This window comes from Salmo salar, chromosome ssa12 (assembly GCF_905237065.1).
Source record: "Salmo salar chromosome ssa12, Ssal_v3.1, whole genome shotgun sequence".
Lineage (NCBI taxonomy): Eukaryota > Metazoa > Chordata > Actinopteri > Salmoniformes > Salmonidae > Salmo > Salmo salar.
In genome coordinates, this window is record NC_059453.1 from 18,241,296 (window position 1) to 18,262,412 (window position 21,117).

The following is a 21,117-nucleotide window of genomic DNA, read 5'->3' on the forward strand; positions in this document are numbered from 1 at the left end:
AGCCGATTTGGACATATTTGTATAAAAGACAGAACATTCAGAGCTCCATGTATATTTGTGTAAATATGAATGTATATGATGAAATATTAGGTACGTACCTGTATGATTTATATTTACCTGTTTGAGATGTATTCATTTGTTGTTAGTGTAACTTAGTTTTGTCCCCCCCCTCTTGCCCATTCATTGTACTGCAGTAAGTGTGTTAGGATAAAAGCAGGAAGTTGGGCCTTTGGGGGGAGGAGTCCTTGCTAGACGCGGGAGCGGTATAGTTTTTTGACCATACAGGTATACTTTCCTATTTATGCTGTTTTTGTTCCTCCGGCAGTTTTGATCCTTTATGTTGGGCAGACACACCAGATCCCTACCTCCCGCCGCTGCCACCTGCCGCCTCCATTTGTGTAATGCTGTAATCAATTGGTTGTAATCTTGGACTGAGCAGACCCTCCCATACAATTCCAATAACTCCATGAAATACATAATTCTACCTTACCAATTTACAATATAATTTGAAAACAAAATACCCTTTTCAAACATATGTTCCATAAATACAGGTCTTTTATCAACCAGCACATTTGAGGTCAGCCATAATATGTGTTGTAATATTTGTTCTGTCTTTTCTGGGGGATGAAATTGAAACCAGCTCTGCAATGCTTTTTTTGGAAAATAGATACTTTGAAGAATGTTTCATTTCCAATTAATTGAAAATTAGACATGGCAATCTGTACAAAGACAAAGAGGCAATTTTTAAACAAGGGATGAGCTTTTCTTAGTAATCTATTTGAGAACCATTTTGGGTTCAAGTAAAACTTTTGTATAAGTGAAGCTTTCAGAGAGAGTTTTAGTGCTTTTATATTTAGTCCAAACCCACCCAGTTATATCATGACACAAGGCGAGAACCAGATGCAGACACAGGAGGCAGATGGTTGGAGTCTTACAATGTTTATTAATCCAAAAGGAGTATGCAAGAGAATGGTCGTGGACAGGCAAAAAGGTCAAAACCATATCAGAGTCCAGGAGGCACAGAGTGGCAGACAGGCTCGTGGTCAAGGCAGGCAGAAAGGTCAGGCAGGGGGGTACATAGTGCAGAAACAGGCAAGGGTCAAAACCGGGAGGACTAGAAAAAGGAGAATAGCAAAAAGCAGGAGAACGGGAAAACCGCTGGTTGACTTGACTTAAACATACAAGACGAACTGGCACCGAGAGACAGGAAACACAGGGGTAAATACACTGGGGAAAATTAGCGACACCTAAAGGGGGTGGAGACAATCACAGGGACAGGTGAAACAGATCAGGGCATGACAAGTTCATTTTCATTATATGTTTATAAATGTGAAATTTGACTTCGCCACTTCAGCATGATTTTGCGTCACAGTTAATGCCACGCCAAGTTACTGGCCAGAAGGTTGAGGGTTCGCCGATCACCACCGACGAGATCACTCTCCCTGCCTGTTTCTTTACACTACGATCTGAGCCTGCTGCAGACAATGATCAGCTAGGTGAAAATCAGATTTTCAACATTTTGATGCCATATTTATTTATACAGTATATAAAATATATGCAACAAATTTTCCACCAACAGGTTTCTGTGCCAATGCACCACACAACCAATAAGCAAAAGCATAATGACTTCGAGCACTTCAATATCATGGTTTGCGTTTTTAACACCACAATCAATACTCGATCTCAATCTGGACAAACAGAGACTACATCCCTCCTTATCTTGTAGTCTTACCCAGTATTGAAGGCTTGGCTTGACAATCTCTGAATGTCGTTGAACTTTTTGGTGTTTTGTAACGGATGTCTCTTTCCATTCATCAAATGGTCACTTCACAGTTTAAATTGATTGATGGATTGATTTTATTTGTCAGTTAAAAAAACACATGTATATACACACAGTTATTTAAAAGTGACCAGTATTGCACAATGCAGTCAGGGACTTATTTCCATTGTGGTCGCTATCTTTAACATAAATGCATATACAATTACATAGATACAGACACATTATAGAAATGCAGACAAAAATGCTTGACCTCCAGATGAGTATGAAGGGGGAGTTTAAGTACAATTCTTACAAGCCTTTGGCTGGTCTGTAGCTTATTCTTTAGATGTTTGGGGCTGCTGGTGAAGCAAATATTTTAAAATCTGCATAGAAATAGCATGCACATTTTCCCATCAGAGTTGTGTTTCCAACAAATTGAGTTTTTGCGCATAAAAGTCTGTGTAAATACGTAGTGCACATATAAATAACTTTCGGGATTAACTTCCCATGTACCAAATAAAAAATACAAGTTAAATGGGTTTCCATCTCATTTTCAACTCTATAAATATTTTAAACTACAGGCCTACTGATGGTTTTGTCACAAAAACATGTTGCGTTATTGTTAATGGATTTTTTTTTATCTTAATGATAATAATTAGCAATCAATAAGCCTTGACTAATCCCCAGGTTTTGTAAGACAATGGGTTAAATAATTAGGCAAGGACTCAACTTTCTGCAAAAGATCTGTACAGTTTTATTCAGAGAACGTTCTGAGGTCCAAATAACAAAGACATTTATTTTATAGTTCCCTCCCTGCTAACGCACATACAAACTTCACAAACACTAGATATATGAAACACTCCTCGGATTTCTCACAACCCAGCGCTGTCTGTGCTCCCCCCCCCCCAAGATTAGAGAAACCTTGGAGAGGTACCTCCCGGTTTTCTCCAAAGTCTCTCCAAGTTTCTAGGTCGGGTAAAACAGATGCCTACTGTTCTCTTAGGCCCACTAAAACACACACACACACATTTTGTCCCGGGCCTCTACTAGACCTTATGGGACTAACCATTCAGTACCTTAATTATTCATTATCCATTATCAGTTATATAGTGAATGTGCCAACTCTGATATTGGCATGTGCTCTCCAGCCAACAGCTTGCAGAGACAGTGCAGCTGTAGCCTACATGATGCTATTATTATGTACAAAAGTGTACAATTATTTTTATTTGTCAAACGGCAGCCAAGCATCAATCAACACGTCACCAGAATAAGACCCTCGATATTTATTGAAAGGAGCATCAAGCTCATCACCGTGCACTTTCACCACTTTGTGAGGTTCATCATCATTTATTTAATCGGTAGCCTGATAAATGCTTTCCCATGATGTTGTGACATTTTCTATCCAACATGTACTTTATTTGCATAAAAAAGTTGGTTGGATCCGGGTTAGTGTCGAGCCATTTTGAGGTTCCTGGAATTATATTTTGGACGAATGTGCGCATGACTAAAGGAGACTTTTGAAGTAGCCTAATCAGATTACAACATTGTGACTGGTTGTGTTTATGCCACATATAAAAGGTAATACATTTTAAATGATTATTTAGGTTATATTGAAGCCTTACTTCTTAGGTACGCGAGGAATAGCCACTCGGATTGGAGAGGAGGCAGATCATGCTTTAAGATTTCCTGAATAACTGGACCTGCCGGGAGAATATATGGCCACGTTATTATAGGAGGACATGGGAGAATGATGCTCTGAAACAGACAGCGGATCTCAGTATCAGAAACACAGTCAGACTGGCCTGCTACTGTGCCTTACTAGACCTTATAAACTGTCGTAGACCCACAGCTGATCCAAATGGAAGGAAACATTCAAATCACAGGGCTTTTGCGCCATTATTCAAATGACATTTTCACTACAGTAGAATTGTGTACTCACTTAAAAACAATATTGAAACTATTCATTGCATTGTTGTTTTGTAGTCTAGCCTATGTAGGATCATTGTATTGTTCCTAAACAAGATCATTAGGGGGGCTTTTAAACTGTGTGTCTCATGTTCTTTCTTGCGCAATGATGCACCTGGTCTCTCTGCTGCATATCAGCTATTCCTATTTGTTCATGTGAATTCATATTGAAAATGTCTGCAGCTTTGAAAATTGTTATTTGTGGTATTATTGCTAATTAGCCTATTACAGATTTGGACTAACAATCCACCTTCCACTATTGTCACTATGAATGGTGAACAGAGGGCAGGATAGATGGTTAGACTGGTAGACTATACTGACCTGTGGTAGGTAGACTATATTGACCTGTGGTATAGTAAAAGTTACCACGTGTAAAAATGTAGTGCATAATGGAAGTACCAAAACACCTTGATATAGTGGAGGCGCATACAAGATGAGGAGGACATTTGGCTAGCATAGAAGACATTATATAGTAAACCTGAAAAATAACGCATTTTACCCAGAGAAACAACACACTACCCTCCCCTGTGGCCAATAAAAAAAACACACAACCCTCCCCAAAGCAACAAAAAGTTTGACAACTCTTTCTGCTATTTTGGACCCCCCCAGTAAATTGTGATCTGTCCCTAACACGTTAGTGAAGGAAATTAAGAAATAGAAGCCTGGCTCAAGTAGAAGCCTGTCTGTAATAAAGCATCTGTTGTGTTCCGTTATTTAAAGGTAAGCAAATAAACGCCCAAACTAATTGAAGTTTTACAGTAGGCCAGGCCTCACAAACTATAGTAGCACGGCACACCTTGATCGGTTGTCTCTCGATCCGTCCCTTAGTCTGTGCCAACAGACCTTGGCTTAATTTTGATACAATTGTGTTGTGACTTTTTCAGTGGTACTGGGTCAGGATGGCTGGACTGTGACTTACACCAAGAATAGTATCTGTGTCTTGAAGGGGTCTTCAGTGGAGCTGTCCTGCATGTACACATATCCCAATGGTACAGTTACAACAGCCTTCTGGTTCACTGAATTGGGGACTGGTAAAGAACCTGACAGTCTAGGTCAGGACCCAGAGTATGCAGGTCGTCTGGAGTATCATGGAGATAAGAAGAAAGACTCTATCCTGAAAATCACAGACCTGAGAGAGAGTGACTCTGCTGAGTACAAAATCAGATTAATAACAGATCAGGCAGGAGGGAAATATATTGGCAGTCCTGGAGTCACTCTGTCTGTCACAGGTACAGTTACATTCAATATAGCTAAACTGTTACTGTAAATTCCAATTAGTTCAGGAAAATTGTCTTGGTTTGTATTTATGTCTGTTTAACAGGATTTCTTCCATATTTGTATTAGAGTGATACGTCAGTGATAAAGGGATTTACAGTCGTGGCCAAAAGTTTTGAGAATGACACAAATATTAATTTCCACAAAGTTTACTGCTTCAGGGTCTTTAGATATTTTTGTCCGATGTTACTATGGAATACTAAATATAATTACAAGCATTTCATAAGCGTCAAAGGCTTTTATTGACAATTATATGAAGTTGATTCAAAGAGTTAATATTTGCAGTGTTGACCCTTCTTTTTCAAGACCTCTGCAATCCGCCCTGGCATGCTGTCAATTAACTTCTGGGCCACATCCTGAATGATGGCAGCTCATTCTTGCATAATCAATGCTTGGAGTTTGTCAGAATTTGTGGGTTTTTGTTTGTTCACCCACCTCTTGAGGCTTGAGCACAAGTTCTCAATGGGATTAAGGTCTGGGGAGTTTCCTGGCCATGGACCCAAAATATCGATGTTTTGTTCCCCGAGCCACTTAGTTATCACTTGCCTTATGGCAAGGTGCTCCATCATGCTGGAAAAGGCATTGTTCGTCACCAAACTGTTCCTGGACAGTTGGGAGAAGTTGCTCTCGGAGGATGTGTTGGTACCATTCTTTATTCATGGCTGTGTACTTAGGCAAAATTGTCAGTGAGCCCACTCCCTTGGCTGAGAAGCAACCCCACACATGAATGGTCTCTTGATGCTTTACTGTTAGCATGACACAGGACTGATGGTAGTGCTCACCTTGTCTTCTCCGGACAAACTTTTTTCTGGATGCCCCAAACAATCGTAAAGGTGATTCATCAGAGAAAATGACTTTACCCCAGTCCTCAGCAGTCCAATCCCTGTACGTTTTGCAGAATATCAGTCTGTCCCTGATGTTTTTCCTGTAGAGAAGTGGCTTCTTTGCTGCCCTTCTTGACACCAGGTCATCCTCCAAAAGTCTTTGCCTCACTGTGCGTGCAGATGCACTCACACCTGCCTGCTGCTATTCCTGAGCAAGCTCTGTACTGGTGGTGCCCCGATCCCGCAGCTGAATCAACTTTAGGAGACGGTCCTGGCGCTTGCTGGACTTTCTTGGGCGCCCTGAAGCCTTCTGCAGAAATGCAGTGGAAATGTTTTTGGGGGATTCAGTTCATTTGCATGGCAAGAGGGACTTTGCAATTAATTGCAATTCATCTGATCACTCTTCATAACATTCTGGAGTATATGCAAATTGCCATCATACAAACTGAGGCAGGAGACTTTGTGAAAACTAATATTTGTGTCATTCTCAAAACGTTTGGCCATGACTGTACAGTGATACTGTTTTTTCTCCAGGTCTTCAGGTGAAGGTGACTGGTAAGACACTGACCTGTAGCACCACCTGTACTCTGACTGACAACCCCACCTACATCTGGTACAAGAACGGACACAAAGTAAAGGAGGACACTTCCAGCCTGTACTCAGACTACTTTAGTGATGCAGACAGTTACTCCTGTGCTGTAAAAGGCCACAAGGATCTCCACTCTCTTGCAGTGTGTGAGTGTGGACTTTTTAAATACAATTTTCATACAAATAAAATGTTGTTTCAGTTTGTGAGATTATTATAATTTTATTTTTTGTTAATGTGCCGTCCACTTCTGCTTTAGTTCCGTATCTTTTCCCACGCTGTGTGGAAGGGCTTCAAGATTGTATATCAAATTCATAAGATATATTAAATTATATTCATGTTTGTGGGTGAATTTACTTCTACCAGATTCCTTTTATGAAAACCTTTGCTCAATATGTTGGCACATTGAACACCCATTCATTTTAATGTATTTTTAAAGTTTAGAAACTACAACGCTGAGAGGGTAGTCACTTCCTGGTTACTTTCACAGCATATCATTATGGTTTTCACTACTGTAATTATTGTTTTCCTACTTTATTAACAACATAAGTGTATACTGGTAGGTATTGCAATGAAAGACTTATGTAAGATGTTCTGTTGTCTTTTTGTATTTCAGGTAGGAACTGTTGGATTGTGACTTACACCCATCAGAGTATCTGCGCCTTGAAGGGGTCAACAGTGGACATATCCTGCTCTTACACATATCCTAGTGATCATGAGATCAAAAATACTTTCTGGTTTACTAAATGGGAGTCAGATATGGATCCTGAAGATCTGAGCTCAGTGCCAGGATATAAGGGTCATATAGAGTACCTTGGAGATATGAAGAGTGAGGGTACCCTGAGACTCACAGACCTGAGAGTGAGTGACTCTGCTGGGTACAGGTTCAGATTGATAACATCCGGAGAAAAGTTTGCTGGCTCACCTGTCTCCCTGACTGTCACAGGTAATCTGTCACACATAGGGCTGTTACGGTGACCATTTTACCGCCACACAGCCAGTCATGAGTCATGAGGCCTGTCAAATTCCACGTGACTGTTTAGTCACGGTAATTAGCCTTCTCCAAGCTCAGATGCTGCTGATGGTCATTAGTAGCCTACCAAACGTACTAACTGCCTGGTACTCAGCAATCTATTGCCCCTCTAATAACTCTGACATCAATGCAAATGTAATCAAAAATCTAATCAAACATGAGCTCATGTTGTGCAACATTTCTATAGGCTATGCAATTGCGTGAGAAAACTGAGTGATGGCCTCTATTAAAAAGAGAAGGATCCCAACAGCTTTCTATAGGCTAGGCCTACTATATTTATTTCTCAACTTTCCAAATATCAAGCACATTACTGCCCTTTACAGCAAGAGTATAGCCTACCTGGCTATCATGAAAAGTAACCATGGGAAAAGCGGCCTCCATTCGCTATTTAAGTGCATAAATTATGTATTTTCTTCCCCTGCCCACATTTCTAGATAGGTGCATGATCAAATAAAATTGTATTTGTCACATGCGCCAAATACAGCAGGTGTAGACCTTACCGTGAAATGCTTACTTACAAGCCCTTAAAACCTCTACAGGATTGGTGTCCCGCCCCGTGGGACGGTTAGGATAACTTAGTCAAATGTGATTAGCATGGGGTTGTAAGTAACAAGAACATTTCACAGGACATAGACATATCTGATATGGGATATGAAAGCTTAAATTCTTGTTAATCTAACTGCACTGTCCAATTTACAGTATCTACTACAGTGAAATAATACCATGCTATTGTTTGAGGAGAGTGCACAGTTATGAACTTGAAAATGGATCAATAAACCAATTAGGCACATTTGGCCAGACTTGATGCAACATTTTGAACAGAAATACAATGGTTCATTGGATCAGTCTAAAACTTTGCCCAAACACTGCTGCCATCTAGTGGCCAAAATCAAAATTGCTTCTAGAGTCCTACGTCATATATTGGCTTTTCTCTTGCATTTCAAAGATGATGGTACAAAAAAACATTGTAAAAAGCATCTTTTACCAGATCTAACGTGTTATATTCACATTTCCACAAACTTGAAAGTGTTTAGATTTACATTTTAGTCATTTAGCAGACGTTCTTATCCAGAGCGACTTACAGTAGTGAATGCATACATTTCATTTCATGCATTTAAAAAAAAAGAAATTTTGTACTGGCCCCCCGTGGGAATCGAACCCACAACCCTGGCACACACCATGCTCTACCAACTGAGCCACAGTTGGATGTATTCAAATGGTGTCAAGAATATGCATATCCTTGCTTCAGGTCCTGAGCTACAGGCAGTTAGAATTGGGTATGTCATTTTAGGTGAAAAAAAAAGAAAAGGGTTTGATCCTTTTAACCATCACTGCAGTTTTAAGAAAATAGATAATAAAAAGTAACACAATAAAATAACAATAACGAGGTTATATACAGGTGGTACCGGTACCGAGTCAATGTGCGGGAGTACAGGTTAATCAAGGTAATTTGTACATATAGCTAGGGGTAAAGTCACTGTGCATAGATAATAAATAGCGAGTAGCAGCAGCGCAAAAACAAAGGGGGGGGGGGGGTCAATGCAAATAGTCTAGGTGGCCATTTGATTAACTGTTCAGCAGTCTTATGGCTTGGGGGTAGAAGCTGTTAAGGAGTCTTTTGGACTGAGACTTGGCACTACGGCACTGCTTGCCGTGCGGTAGCAGAGAGAACAGTCTATGACTTGGGAGACTGGGGTCTTTTTGGGCCTTCCACTGATCATGCCTAGTACATAGATCCTTGGTCCCAGTGACGCACTACCCTCTGTAGTGCCTTAACCTCTCTAGGGTAGGGGGCAGTATTTGCACAGCCGGATAAAAAACGTACCCGATTTAATCTGGTTATTACTACTGCCCAGAAACTAGAATATGCATATAATTATTGGCTTTGGATAGAAAATACCCTAAAGTTTCTAAAACTGTTTGAATGGTGTCTGTGAGTATAACAGAACTCATATGGCAGGCAAAAACCTGAGAAGATTCCTTACAGGAAGTGCCCTCTGACCATTTCTTGGGCTTCTACACTCTCTTTATTGAAAACTGAGGATCTCTGCTGTAACGTGACACTTCCTACGGCTCCCATAGGCTCTCAGAAGGCGGCAAAACGCTGAATGATGCCTTTGCAGGCCCTGGCTGAAAAACAGTAGAGCATTTGGATAGTGGTCGATCAGAGAACAATGAGACTGAGGCGCGTGCACGAGGCGACACCATGTTTTTATTTTTTCGTCTTTGAACGAAAACAGGGTTTCCCGGTCGGAATATTATCGCTTTTTTACGAGAAAAATTGCATAAAAATTGATTTTAAACAGCGGTTGACATGCTTCGAAGTACGGTAATGGAATATTTAGAATTTTCTTGTCACGAAATGCATCGGGCGCGTCACCCTTCGTCACCCTTTGGATAGTGTCTTGAACGCACGAACAAAACAGAGGATATTTGAACATAACTATGGATTATTTTGAACCAAACCAACACTTGTTATTGAAGTAGAAGTCCTGGGAGTGCATTCTGATGAAGAACAGCAAAGGTAATCACATTTTTCTAATAGTAAATCGTAGTTTGGTGAGGGCCAAACTTGGTGGGTGTCAAAATAGCTAGCCATGATGGCCAGGCTATCTACTCAGAATATTGCAAAATGTGCTTTTGCCGAAAAGCTATTTTAAAATCGGACATAGCGATTGCATAAAGGAGTTCTGTATCTATAATTCTTAAAACAATTGTTATGTTTTTTGTGAACGTTTATCGTGAGTAATTTAGTAAATTCACCGGAAGTATGCTAGTTCTGAACATCACATGCCAATGTAAAAAGCTGTTTTTTGATATAAATATGAACTTGATTGAACAAAACATGCATGTATTGTATAACATAATGTCCTAGGAGTGTCATCTGATGAAGATCATCAAAGGTTAGTGCTGTATTTAGCTGTGGTTTTGTTTTTTGTGACATTATATGCTAGCTTGAAAAATGGGTGTCTGATTATTTCTGGCTGGGTACTCTGCTGACATAATCTAATGTTTTGCTTTCGTTGTAAAGCCTTTTTGAAATCGGACAGTATGGTTAGATTAACGAGAGTCTTGTCTTTAAAATGGTGTAAAATAGTCATATGTTTGAGAAATTGAAGTAATAGCATTTCTAAGGTATTTGAATAACGCGCCACGGGATTCCACTGGCTGTTGAGTAGGTGGGACGATTTCGTCCCACATACCCTAGAGAGGTTAAGATGCTGAGCAATTGCCATAGCAGGCGGTGATGCAACTGTTCAGGATGCTCTCGATGGTGCAGCTGTAGAACTTTTTGAGGATCTGGGGACCCATGCCAAGTCTTTTCAGTCTCCTTAGGGAGAAAAGGCATTGTTGTACCCTCTTCACGACTGTCTTGGTGTGTTCAGAAAACATCAATCAAATGGATTTATAAAGCCCTTCTTACATCAGCTGATGTCACAAAGTGCTGTACAGAAACCCAGCCTAAAACCCCAAACAGCAAGCAATGCAGGTGTAGAAGCACGGTGGCTAGAAAAAACTCCCTAAAAAGGCCAGAACCTAGGAAGAAACCTAGAGAGGAACCAGGCTATGAGGTGTGGCCAGTCCTCTTCTGGCTGTGCCAGAGATTATAACAGAACATGGCTAAGATGTTCAAATGTTCATAGATGACCAACGTTCATAGATGACCTAATTACAGTGGTTGTCTAGGGTGCAACAGGTCAGCACCTCAGGAGTAAATGTCAGTTGGCTTTTCATAGCCGATCATTGAGTGTATCTCTACCGCTCCTGCTGTGTCTAGAGAGTTGAAAACAGCAGGTCTGGGACAGGTAGCACGGCCAGGTGGACAGCAAGGAGTCATCAGGCCAGGTAGTCCTGAGGCATGGTCTCAGGTCCTGAGAGAGAGAGAGAGAGAGAGAGAGAGAGAGAGAGAGAGAGAGAGAGAGAACTTAAAATTCACACCGGATAAGACAGGAGAAATACTCCAGATATAACAGACTGACCCTAGCCCCCAGACACATAAACTACTGCAGCATAAATACTGGAGGCTGAGACAGGAGCGGTCGGGAGACACTGTGGCCCTGTCCGACGATACCCCCGGACATGTCCAAACAGGCAGGATATAACCCCACCCACTTTGCCAAAGCACAGCCCCCACACCACTAGAGGGATATCGTCAACCACCAACTTACCATCCTGAGACAAGGCCGAGTATAGACCACAAAGATCTAAGCCACGGCACAACCCAAGGGGTTAGTTTGTTGGTGATGTGGACACCAAGGAACTTGAAACTCTCAACACGCTCCACTACAGCCCCGTCAATGTGGGTGTGTTCGGCCCTCCTTTTCCTGTAGACACCACACTGCCGGGTCTCTGACCTCCTCCCTATACGCTGTCTCATTGTTGTTGGTGATCAAGCCTGCCACCATTGTGTCGTCAGCATACTGAATGATGGTGTTGGAGTCGTGCTTGGCCACACAGTTGTAGGTTAACAAAGAGTACAGGAGGGGACTAAGCATTCTCCCCTGATGGGCCCCAGTGTTGAGAATCAGCGTGGCAGATGTGTTGTTGCCTACCCTTACCACCAGGGGGCAGCCAGTCAGGAAGTCCAGGATCTAGTTGCAAGGGGAGGTGTGTAGTCCCAGAGTTCTTAGCTTAGTGATGAGCTTTGTGGGCACTATGGTATTGAATGGGAGCTGTAGTCAATGAACAGCATTCTCACATAGGTGTTCCTTTTGTCCAGGTGGGAGAGCAGTGCGGAGTGCGATTGAGATTGCATAATCTGTTGGGGCGGTATGTGAATTGGAGTGGGTCTAGGTTTTCCAAGATTATTGTGTTGATGTGAGCCATGACCAGTCTTTCAAAGCACTTCATGGCTACCGACGTGAGTGCTATGGGGCGGTAGTCATTTAGGCAGGTTACTTTTGCTTTCTTGGGCACAGGGACTAATATGGTCTGCTTGAAACATGTAGGTTTTACAGAGAGGTTGAAAATATCAATTAAGACAGTTGGTCAGCGCATGCTCTGAGTACATGTCCTGGTAATCTGTCTTGCCCCGCGGCCTTGTAAATGTTGACCTGCTTAAAACCTGTTAGGGACAGACGATCCGCTAGTGGAATGCCTCACCAATATCCAATGGTGGAGCGTGGCGCGAAATACAAATACCTTAAAAATGCTATAACTTCAATTTCTCAAACATATGACTATTTTACACCATTTTAAAGACAAGACTCTTGTTAATCTAACCACATTGTCCAATTTCAAAAAGGCTTTACAGTGAAAGCAAAACATTAGATTATGTCTGGAGAGTACCCTGCCAAAAATAATCACACAGCCATTTTCAAAGCAAGCATATATGTCACCAAAACCACAGCTAAATGTAGCACTAACCTTTGATGATCTTCATCAGATGACACTCCTAGGACATTATGTTATACAATAAATGCATGTTTTGTTCAATCAAGTTCATATTTATATCAAAAAACAGCTTTTTACATTAGCATGTGATGTTCAGAACTAGCATACCCACTGCAAACTTCCGGTGAATTTACTAAATTACTCACGATAAACGTTTACAAAAAACATAACAATTATTTAAAGAATTATAGATACAGAACTCCTTTATGCAATCGCGGTGTCAGATTTTAAAATAGCTTTTCAGCGAAAGCACATTTTGCAATATTCTGAGTGGATAGCTCGGCCATCACAGGCTAGCTAATTTGACACCCACCAAGTTTGGTGCTCACTAAACTCAGAATTACTATAAGAAAAAATTGGATTACCTTTGCTGTTCTTCGTCAGAATGCACTCCCAGGACTTCTACTTCAACAAGAAATGTTGTTTTGGTTCAAAATAATCCATAGTTATATTGAAATAGCTCCGTTTTGTTCATGCGTTGAGGTCACTATTCTAAGGGTGCATTTCGTGGCAAAAAATTTAAAAATATTCCATTACCGTACTTCAAAGCATGTCAAACGCTGTTGAAAATCTATTTTTATGCTATTTTTCTCGTAAAATATAGATAATATTCCAACTGGTAGATGTTATATTCATTCATAGACTGAAAGAAAAACATGGAGTTGTCTCGTGGACGCGCATTCCAGTGTCATTGTTCCCTGCCTGTCCACTCACAAAAACTCCTGCTGTTTTTCGCCCAGAGACTGCAGAGACATCATTCCACTTTCTGGCGCCTTCCAAGAGCCAATGGAAGCCTTAGAAAATGTCACGTTACAGCAGAGATGCAGTATTTTCGATAGAGATGCCACAGAAGGAGAACAAATTGTCAGACAGGGAACTTCCTGTATGGAATCTTCTCAGGTTTTGGCCTACCATATGAGTTCTGTTATACTCACAGACACCATTCAAACAGTTTTAGAAACTTTAGAGTGTTCTCTATCCAAATCTACTAATTATATGCATATTCTCATTTCTGGGCAAGAGTAGTAACCAGTTTAAATCGGGTAAGTTTTTTATCCGGCTGTGCAAATACTGCCCCCTAGCCCCAACAGGGCAGTCCTACAGACATGGTAGTGGTATGTCACAGAAAAATACCTAATTTAGTATTGCACATAAGAGGACATAATATACAATTCATGCGGAAAGTATTCAGACCCCTTACCTTTTTCCAAATTTTGTTACATTACAGCCTTATTCTATAATGGATTATGTTGTTTTTTCCCTCCATCAATCTACACACAATACAAAAACTTTTCTTTTTTTTTGCAAATATATAAAAAAATATATATATATTTATCACATATTACAGCCTTGAGTCTTCCTGGGTATGGTGCTACAAGCTTAGCACACCTGTATTTGGGGAGTTTCTCCCATTCTTCTCTGCAGATCCTCTCAAGCTCTGTCAGGTTGGATGGGGAGAGTCGCTGCACAGCTATTTTCAGGTCTCTCCAGAGATGTTTGATCGGGTTCAAGTCCGGGCTCTGGGTGGGCCACTCAAGGACATTCAGAGACTTGTCCCAAAGCCACTTCTGCGTTGTCTTGGCTGTGTGCTTGTCCTGTCGGAAGGTGCCTTTTGGAAAACTCCAAGCGGGCTGTCATGTGCCTTTTACTGAGGAGTGGCTTCTGTCTGGCCACTCTACCATAAAGGCCTTATTGGTGGAGTGCTGCAGAGATGGTTGTCCTTCTGGAAGGATCTCCCGTCTCCACAGAGGAACTCTGGAGCTCTGTCAGAGTGACCATTGGGTTCTTGGTCACCTCCATAACCAAGGCCCTTCTTGATCACTTGATCACATTGATCACTTTGGCCGGGCGGCCAGCTCTAGGAAGAGTCTTCGTGGTTCCAAACTTCTTCCATTTAAGAATGATGGCGGCCATTGTGTTCTTGGGGACCTTCAACGCTGCAGAAATGTTTTGGTACCCTTCCCCAGATCTGTGCCTCGACACAATCCTGTCTCGGAGCTCGACGTACAATTCTGTCGACATTGTGTCTTGGTTTTCGCTCTGACATGCACTGTCAACTGTGGGACCTTATATAGACAGGTGTGTGCCTTTCCAAATCCTGTCCAGTCAATTGAATTTACCACAGGTGTACTCCAATGAAGTTGTAAATATATATCAAGGATGATCAATGGAAACAGGATGCACCTGAGCTCAAATTCGAGTCTCATGGAAAAGGGTTTGAATACTTATGTAAGTAAAGTATTTTTTTTATTAATTTGTAAAAAATAAATACATCTAAAAACCTGTTTTTGCTTTGTCATTATGGGGTATTGTGTGAAGATTGATGAGGGAATTGATGATCAATTTTAGAATAAGTCTGTAACATAACAAAATGTGAAAAAGTCAAGGGGTCTGAATAGTTTTTCGAATACACTGTATATTAATTGTTTTATTTTTACTCTAGATGTTGTGTTGGAGATGGATCCTACATCTGTGTCAGAGAGTGAGAGTGTCACACTGACATGTAGAACCAAATGTACGCTGGACCCAATCAAAGCATTTATTTGGTATAAGAATGGACAGCCTATACCAAACAGCAAAACCTACTCTCCTGTCTATAGCCAATTCTCAGTCAGAAGTGAGGATACAGGCAGATACTCCTGTGCTGTAGAAGGCCATGAGGATCTCCCCTCTCCTGAAGAGACTCTCACGGTCAGATGTAAGTTTAAACCTTTAGTTTGGTATTTTAACATTGTAGTGACAGATATTAGTTCCACGTGATACTTGAATTGATCATCTTCAATAAAAGTGTGAATTTAAGAGTCATTGTGTGGAGAAGTACAGTTGGAGTCAGAAGTCTACTTACACTTAGGTTGGAGTCATTAAAACTTGTTTTTCAACCACTCCACAAATTTCTTGTTAACAAACTACAGTGGCTTGCAAAATAATTCATCCCCCCTTGGCATTTTGTTGCCTTACAACCTGGAATTAAAATAGATTTTTGCAGGGTTTGTATCATTTGATTTACACAACATGCCTACCACTTTGAAGATGCAAAATATTTTGTATTGTGAAACAAACAAGAAATAAGACAAAAAAACTGAAAACTTGAGCGTGCATAACTATTCACCCCCCCAAAGTCAATACTTTGCAGAGCCACCTTTTGCAGCAGTCTCTTGGAATATGTCTCTATAAGCTTGGCACATCTAGCCACTAGGATCCTTGCCCATTCTTCAAGGCAAAACTGCTCCAGCTCCTTCAAGCTGGTTGGGTTCCGCTGGTGTACAGCAATCTTTAAGTCATACCACAGATTCTCAATTGGGTTGAGGTCTGGGCTTTTACTAGGCCATTCCAAGACATTTAAATGTTTCCCCTTAAACCACTCGAGTGTTGCTTTAGCAGTAAGATTAGGGTCATTGTCCTGCTGGAAGGTGAACCTCCGTCCCAGTCTCAAATCTCTGGAAGACTGAAACAGGTTTCCCTCAAGAATTTCCATGGATTTAGCGCCATCATTCCTGAAATTCTGACTAGTTTCCCAGTCCCTGCCGATGAAAAACATCCCCACAGCATGATGCTGCCACCACCATGCTTCACTCTGGGGATGGTGTTCTCATGGTGATGAGAGGTGTTGGGTTAGCGCCAGACATAGCGTTTTCCTTGATGGCCAAAAAGCTCAATTTTAGTCTCATCTGACCAGAGAATCTTCTTCCATATGTTTATGGAGTCTTCCACATGCCTTTTGGCGAACACCAAACATGTTTGCTTATTTTTTTCTTTAAGCAAAGGCTTTTTTCTCTCCACTCTTCCCAAAAGCCCAGCTCTGTGGATTGTACGGTTTAAAGTGGTCCTATGGACAGATACTCCAATCTCCGATTGTGGAGCTTTGCAGCTCCTTCAGGGTTATCTTTGGTCTCTTTGTTGCCTCTCTGGTTAATGCCCTCCTTGCCTAGTCCGTGAGTTTTGGTGGGCGGCCCGCTCTTGGCAGGTTTGTTGTGGTGCCACATTCTTTCCATTTGTTAATAATGGATTTAATGGTGCTCCATGGGATGTTCAAAGTTTTTTTATAACCCAATCCTGATCTGTACTTCTCCACAACTTTGTCCCTGACCGGTTTGGAGAGCTCCTTGGTCTTCATAGTGCCGCTTGCTTGGTGGTGCCGCTTGCTTGCTTGGTGGTGCCGCTTGCTTTGTGGTGTTTCAGACTCTGGAGCCTTTCAGAACAGGTGTATATATACTGAGATCATGTGACAGATCATGTGACACTTAGATTGCACACAGGTGGAGTTTATTTAACTAATTATGTGACTTCTGAAGGTAATTGGTTGCACCAAATATTATTTAGGGGCTTCATAGCAAAGGGAGTGAATACATATGCACGCACCACTTTAACGTTTTTAATTTTTTTGAATATTTATAGTAGTATTTTTTTTCATTTCACTTCACCAATTTTGACTACTATTGACTAAAATCAATTTAAATTACAGGTTGTAATGCAACAAAATAGGAAAATGCCAAGGGGGGTGAATACTTTTGCAAGGCACTGTATAGTTTTGGCAAGTTGGTTAGGACATCTAGGTGGTTAGGACATCTAACCAACAATTGTTTACAGACAGATTATTTCACTTATAATTCACTGTATCACAATTCCAGTGGGTCAGAAGTTTACATACACTAAGTTCACTGTGCCTTTAAACAGCTTGGAAAATTTCAGAAAATGATGTCATGGCTTTAGAAGCTTCTGATAGGCTAATTGACATCATTTGAGTCAATTGGAGGTGTCCCTGTGGATGTATTTCAAGGCCTACCTTCAAACTCTGTGCTTCTTTGCTTGACATCCTGAGAAAATCTAAAGAAATCTGCCAAGACCTCAGAGAAAAAATTGTAAACCTCCACAAGCCTGGTTCATCCTTTGGTGCAATTTCCAAACGCCTGAAGGTACCACATTCATCTCTACAAACAATAGTGCGCAAGTATAAACACCATGGGACCACGCAGCCGTCATACCACTCAGGAAGGAGACGCGTTCTGTCTCCTAGTGATGAATGTACTTTGGTGCGAAAAGTGCAAATCAATCCCAGAACAACAGCAAAGTGAAAATGTGATGTGAAAATGCTGGAGGAAACGGGCATAAAAGTATCTATATCCACAGTAAAACGAGTCATATATCGACATAACCAGAAAGGCCGCTCAGCAAGTAAGAAGCCACTGCTCCAAAACCACCATTAAAAAAAGACACACTACGGTTTGCAACTGCACATGAGGACAAAGACTGTACTTTTTGGAATTGTGAAAAACTGAGTTTAAATGTATTTGGCTAAGGTGTGTGTAAACTTCCGACTTCAACTACATTTGTGGAAAGTTAATATAATATTTTTAACTGACCTAATTTGTACTCTTACTAAATCCACTGTCTTACACCAGATGGACCAAGGAACACCTCCGTGTCAGTCAGTCCCTCTGGTGAAATAGTGGAGGGCAGTTCAGTGACTCTGACCTGCAGCAGTGATGCCAACCCACCTGTGGACAAATACACCTGGTACAAGAAGAATGTAGCCTCACCAAAAGCATCAGGACAGAGTTACAGCATCACTAACATCAGCTCTGAGGACAGAGGAGAATACTACTGTGAGGCTAGCAACGTTGAAGGGACAAAGACTTCCATCTCTGTCCATATTAATGTTATGTGTAAGTATGTCATGGTGTGTCTTATTTCTGGTGCTCTGTGGTACGACAGATTTGACTGATATACATACCAGTTAGAAGTTTGGACACATCTACTCATTCCAGGGTTTTTCCTTTATTTTTTACTATTTTCTACATTGTATGATAATAATAATAATAGTGCAGAATGCCAAGAGTGTGTAAAGCTTCATCTAGACAAAGGTGGCTACTTTGAACAATCTCAAATATAAAATATATTTTGATTTGTTTAACACTTTTGGTTACTACATGATTCCATATGTGTTTTTTCATAGTTTGGACATCTTCACTATTATACTACAATGTTGAAAATGTAATACAAATAAAGGAAAACCCTTGAATGAGTAGGTGTGTTCAAACTTTTGACTGGTACTGGTATTATCAACCCATGATCCTGCAGCAGTGTTTCCCTGGGTTCCTTTGGTGGGGGTGGTGGGGGCTGTCCTGACTGTTGGAGCTCTTCTAGTCACAATCTACTACTATATGAAGAGGTGAGGATTTTCTAGACAGATTTAAATATAACCATATTTTAAACCTCCACTAGAGATCAGCAGAGATCTGAACTCACTCTGTCCCTCTGTACAGGAGATCCACAGGAGGAAGTGATGCCACAACAGACACACAGGTGATTATATCAGTTACACCTCCACACATGGTGACATTAATTTACTGTGTCATAACAGTCTCTTTCACACTATTTTCACTGTTACCATGTTCTCTCTCTCTCTATTTCCCTCTCTCTACACAGAGTGTCCATCAGGACCCTAACAGTGACACGTACACAGGTCTGAACATGAAGACCTGGTCACCTGACTACGACACTCTGGAAGTAAGAATCTGATTGTTTGTTTAGAGAAAATGATAGAGAGGTGTCTCAAAGTGCTCATGCATTTCCCCTCCCTCTCTTTTTCTCTCTACAGAGTGTCCATCCTGACCCTAACAGTGACATGTGCACATCTCTGAAGAAGAATACCAGGTCACCAGAGTGACACCCTGTGTGTGTGTGTAAACATTTTATGAAGTGTTGTATGAAGTGCTCATTCAGTGTGTCTTTGTTCAGAATGTGAGAGACTCACCCAGTGACACATCCCCTCATATAGATAGTGAACCACCACAGAACCTGGACTGAAGAGAACCACCACAGAACCTGGACTGAGGAGAACCACCACAGAACCTGGACTGAGGAGAACCACCACAGAACCTGGACTGAGGAGAACCACCACAGAACCTGGACTGAGGAGAACCACCACAGAACCTGGACTGAAGAGAACCACCACAGAACCTGGACTGAAGAAAACCACCACAGAAACTTGCATTAAAATAATCAATGCAGAACCTGGACCTAGAAGGTTTTCCAGAGAATGAACTTTAACTTCTCCGTAAACACTGAAGTTGAATGTTTTTTCCTTGTAATGTTAATATATATTGAAGATAAATTGGATGGATTATACTTCTACTCTTTTACAATGGGACATTTCCCCATTGTAAAATATGTATAATTTTGAAAACAGCTTTTAATGTTTTGCTTTCGGACCTACCGTAATTTCCGGACTATTAAGCGCACCTAGTATAAGCCGCACCCACTGAATAAAAAAATAAAAAAATAATTTTGAACATAAATAAGCCGCACATGTCTATAAGCCGCAGGTGCCTACCGGTACATTGAAACAAATTAACTTTACACAGGCTTTAACGAAACACGGCTTGTAACAAAAATAAATAGGCTTTAACGAAACACGGCTTGTAACAAAAATAAATAGGCTTTAACAAAACACGGCTTGTAACAAAAATAAATAGGCTTTAACGAAACACGGCTTGTAACAAAAATAAATAGGCTTTAACAAAACACGGCTTGTAACAAAAATAAATGGGCTTTAACGAAACACGGCTTGTAACAAAAATAAATAGGCTTTAACGAAACACGGCTTGTAACAAAAATAAATAGGCTTTAACGAAACACGGCTTGTAACAAAAATAAATAGGCTTTAATGAAACACGGCTTGTAACAAAAATAAATAGGCTTTAACAAAACACGGCTTGTAACAAAAAATAAAAATGTAGCAGTAAGCTTTAGTTTTCTTTTTGCACTGAGTCAATTCCTCACGCTGCTGTTTCCAACGTCTTATCATCGACTCATTAAGACCAAGCGCCCGTGCAGCAGCTCTATTTCCTTTTCCAACGCCAGATCAATCGCCTTCAACTTGAAAGCTGCATCATATGCATTTCTCCGTGTCTTTGCCATGATGAGGGTGACAAAATGACTACCGTAATCAGAATAATGGGAAGTTTGAGAGCACTCAATTTAATCTAAACAGTAAACAAAGTTGTTTGACCTTAACCCGTTCGGCAATTTTATTGGTCTAATGAAAGCTTCATGCCGCCAAAAAACTGAGCAAGTCACAGAATTCGTTTATTTATTTTTTTTTAAAGCGGGAGAAATCCATATATTAGCCGCGTCATTGTTTAAGCCGCGATGTTCAAAGCGTGGGAAAAAAGTTGCGGTTTATAGTCCGGAATTTACGGTAGCTGCTCCTGATGCGTTAATTGATGTACTTAGTATTGCTGTCAGACATTATTGTGCCATGGCATTTATGAATATTGAT

General features: G+C 40.8%; 1 protein-coding gene across 2 annotated transcripts in view; it reads left to right on the forward strand.

Annotated features, from left to right (window-relative positions):
- LOC106591373 (B-cell receptor CD22-like) overlaps window positions 1-19,684 on the forward strand; it is a 30,746-nt gene extending 11,062 nt beyond the window's left edge. Inside the window, exons 2-11 of one of the 2 annotated variants that reach the window (XM_045690946.1) lie at window positions 4,609-4,953; window positions 6,358-6,558; window positions 7,026-7,355; window positions 15,280-15,534; window positions 18,236-18,499; window positions 18,915-19,005; window positions 19,100-19,139; window positions 19,263-19,343; window positions 19,435-19,490; window positions 19,615-19,684. In XM_045690946.1, coding sequence (XP_045546902.1) covers window positions 4,609-4,953; window positions 6,358-6,558; window positions 7,026-7,355; window positions 15,280-15,534; window positions 18,236-18,499; window positions 18,915-19,005; window positions 19,100-19,139; window positions 19,263-19,343; window positions 19,435-19,490; window positions 19,615-19,618 — 1,667 coding nt within the window. In that variant the 3' untranslated portion in view covers window positions 19,619-19,684. Of the gene's footprint in view, window positions 1-4,608; window positions 4,954-6,357; window positions 6,559-7,025; window positions 7,356-15,279; window positions 15,535-18,235; window positions 18,500-18,914; window positions 19,006-19,099; window positions 19,140-19,262; window positions 19,344-19,434; window positions 19,491-19,574 lie in introns of both variants that reach the window. The other variant, XM_045690945.1, reaches the window with a different exon arrangement.
- Window positions 19,685-21,117: the final 1,433 nt, after the last annotated feature.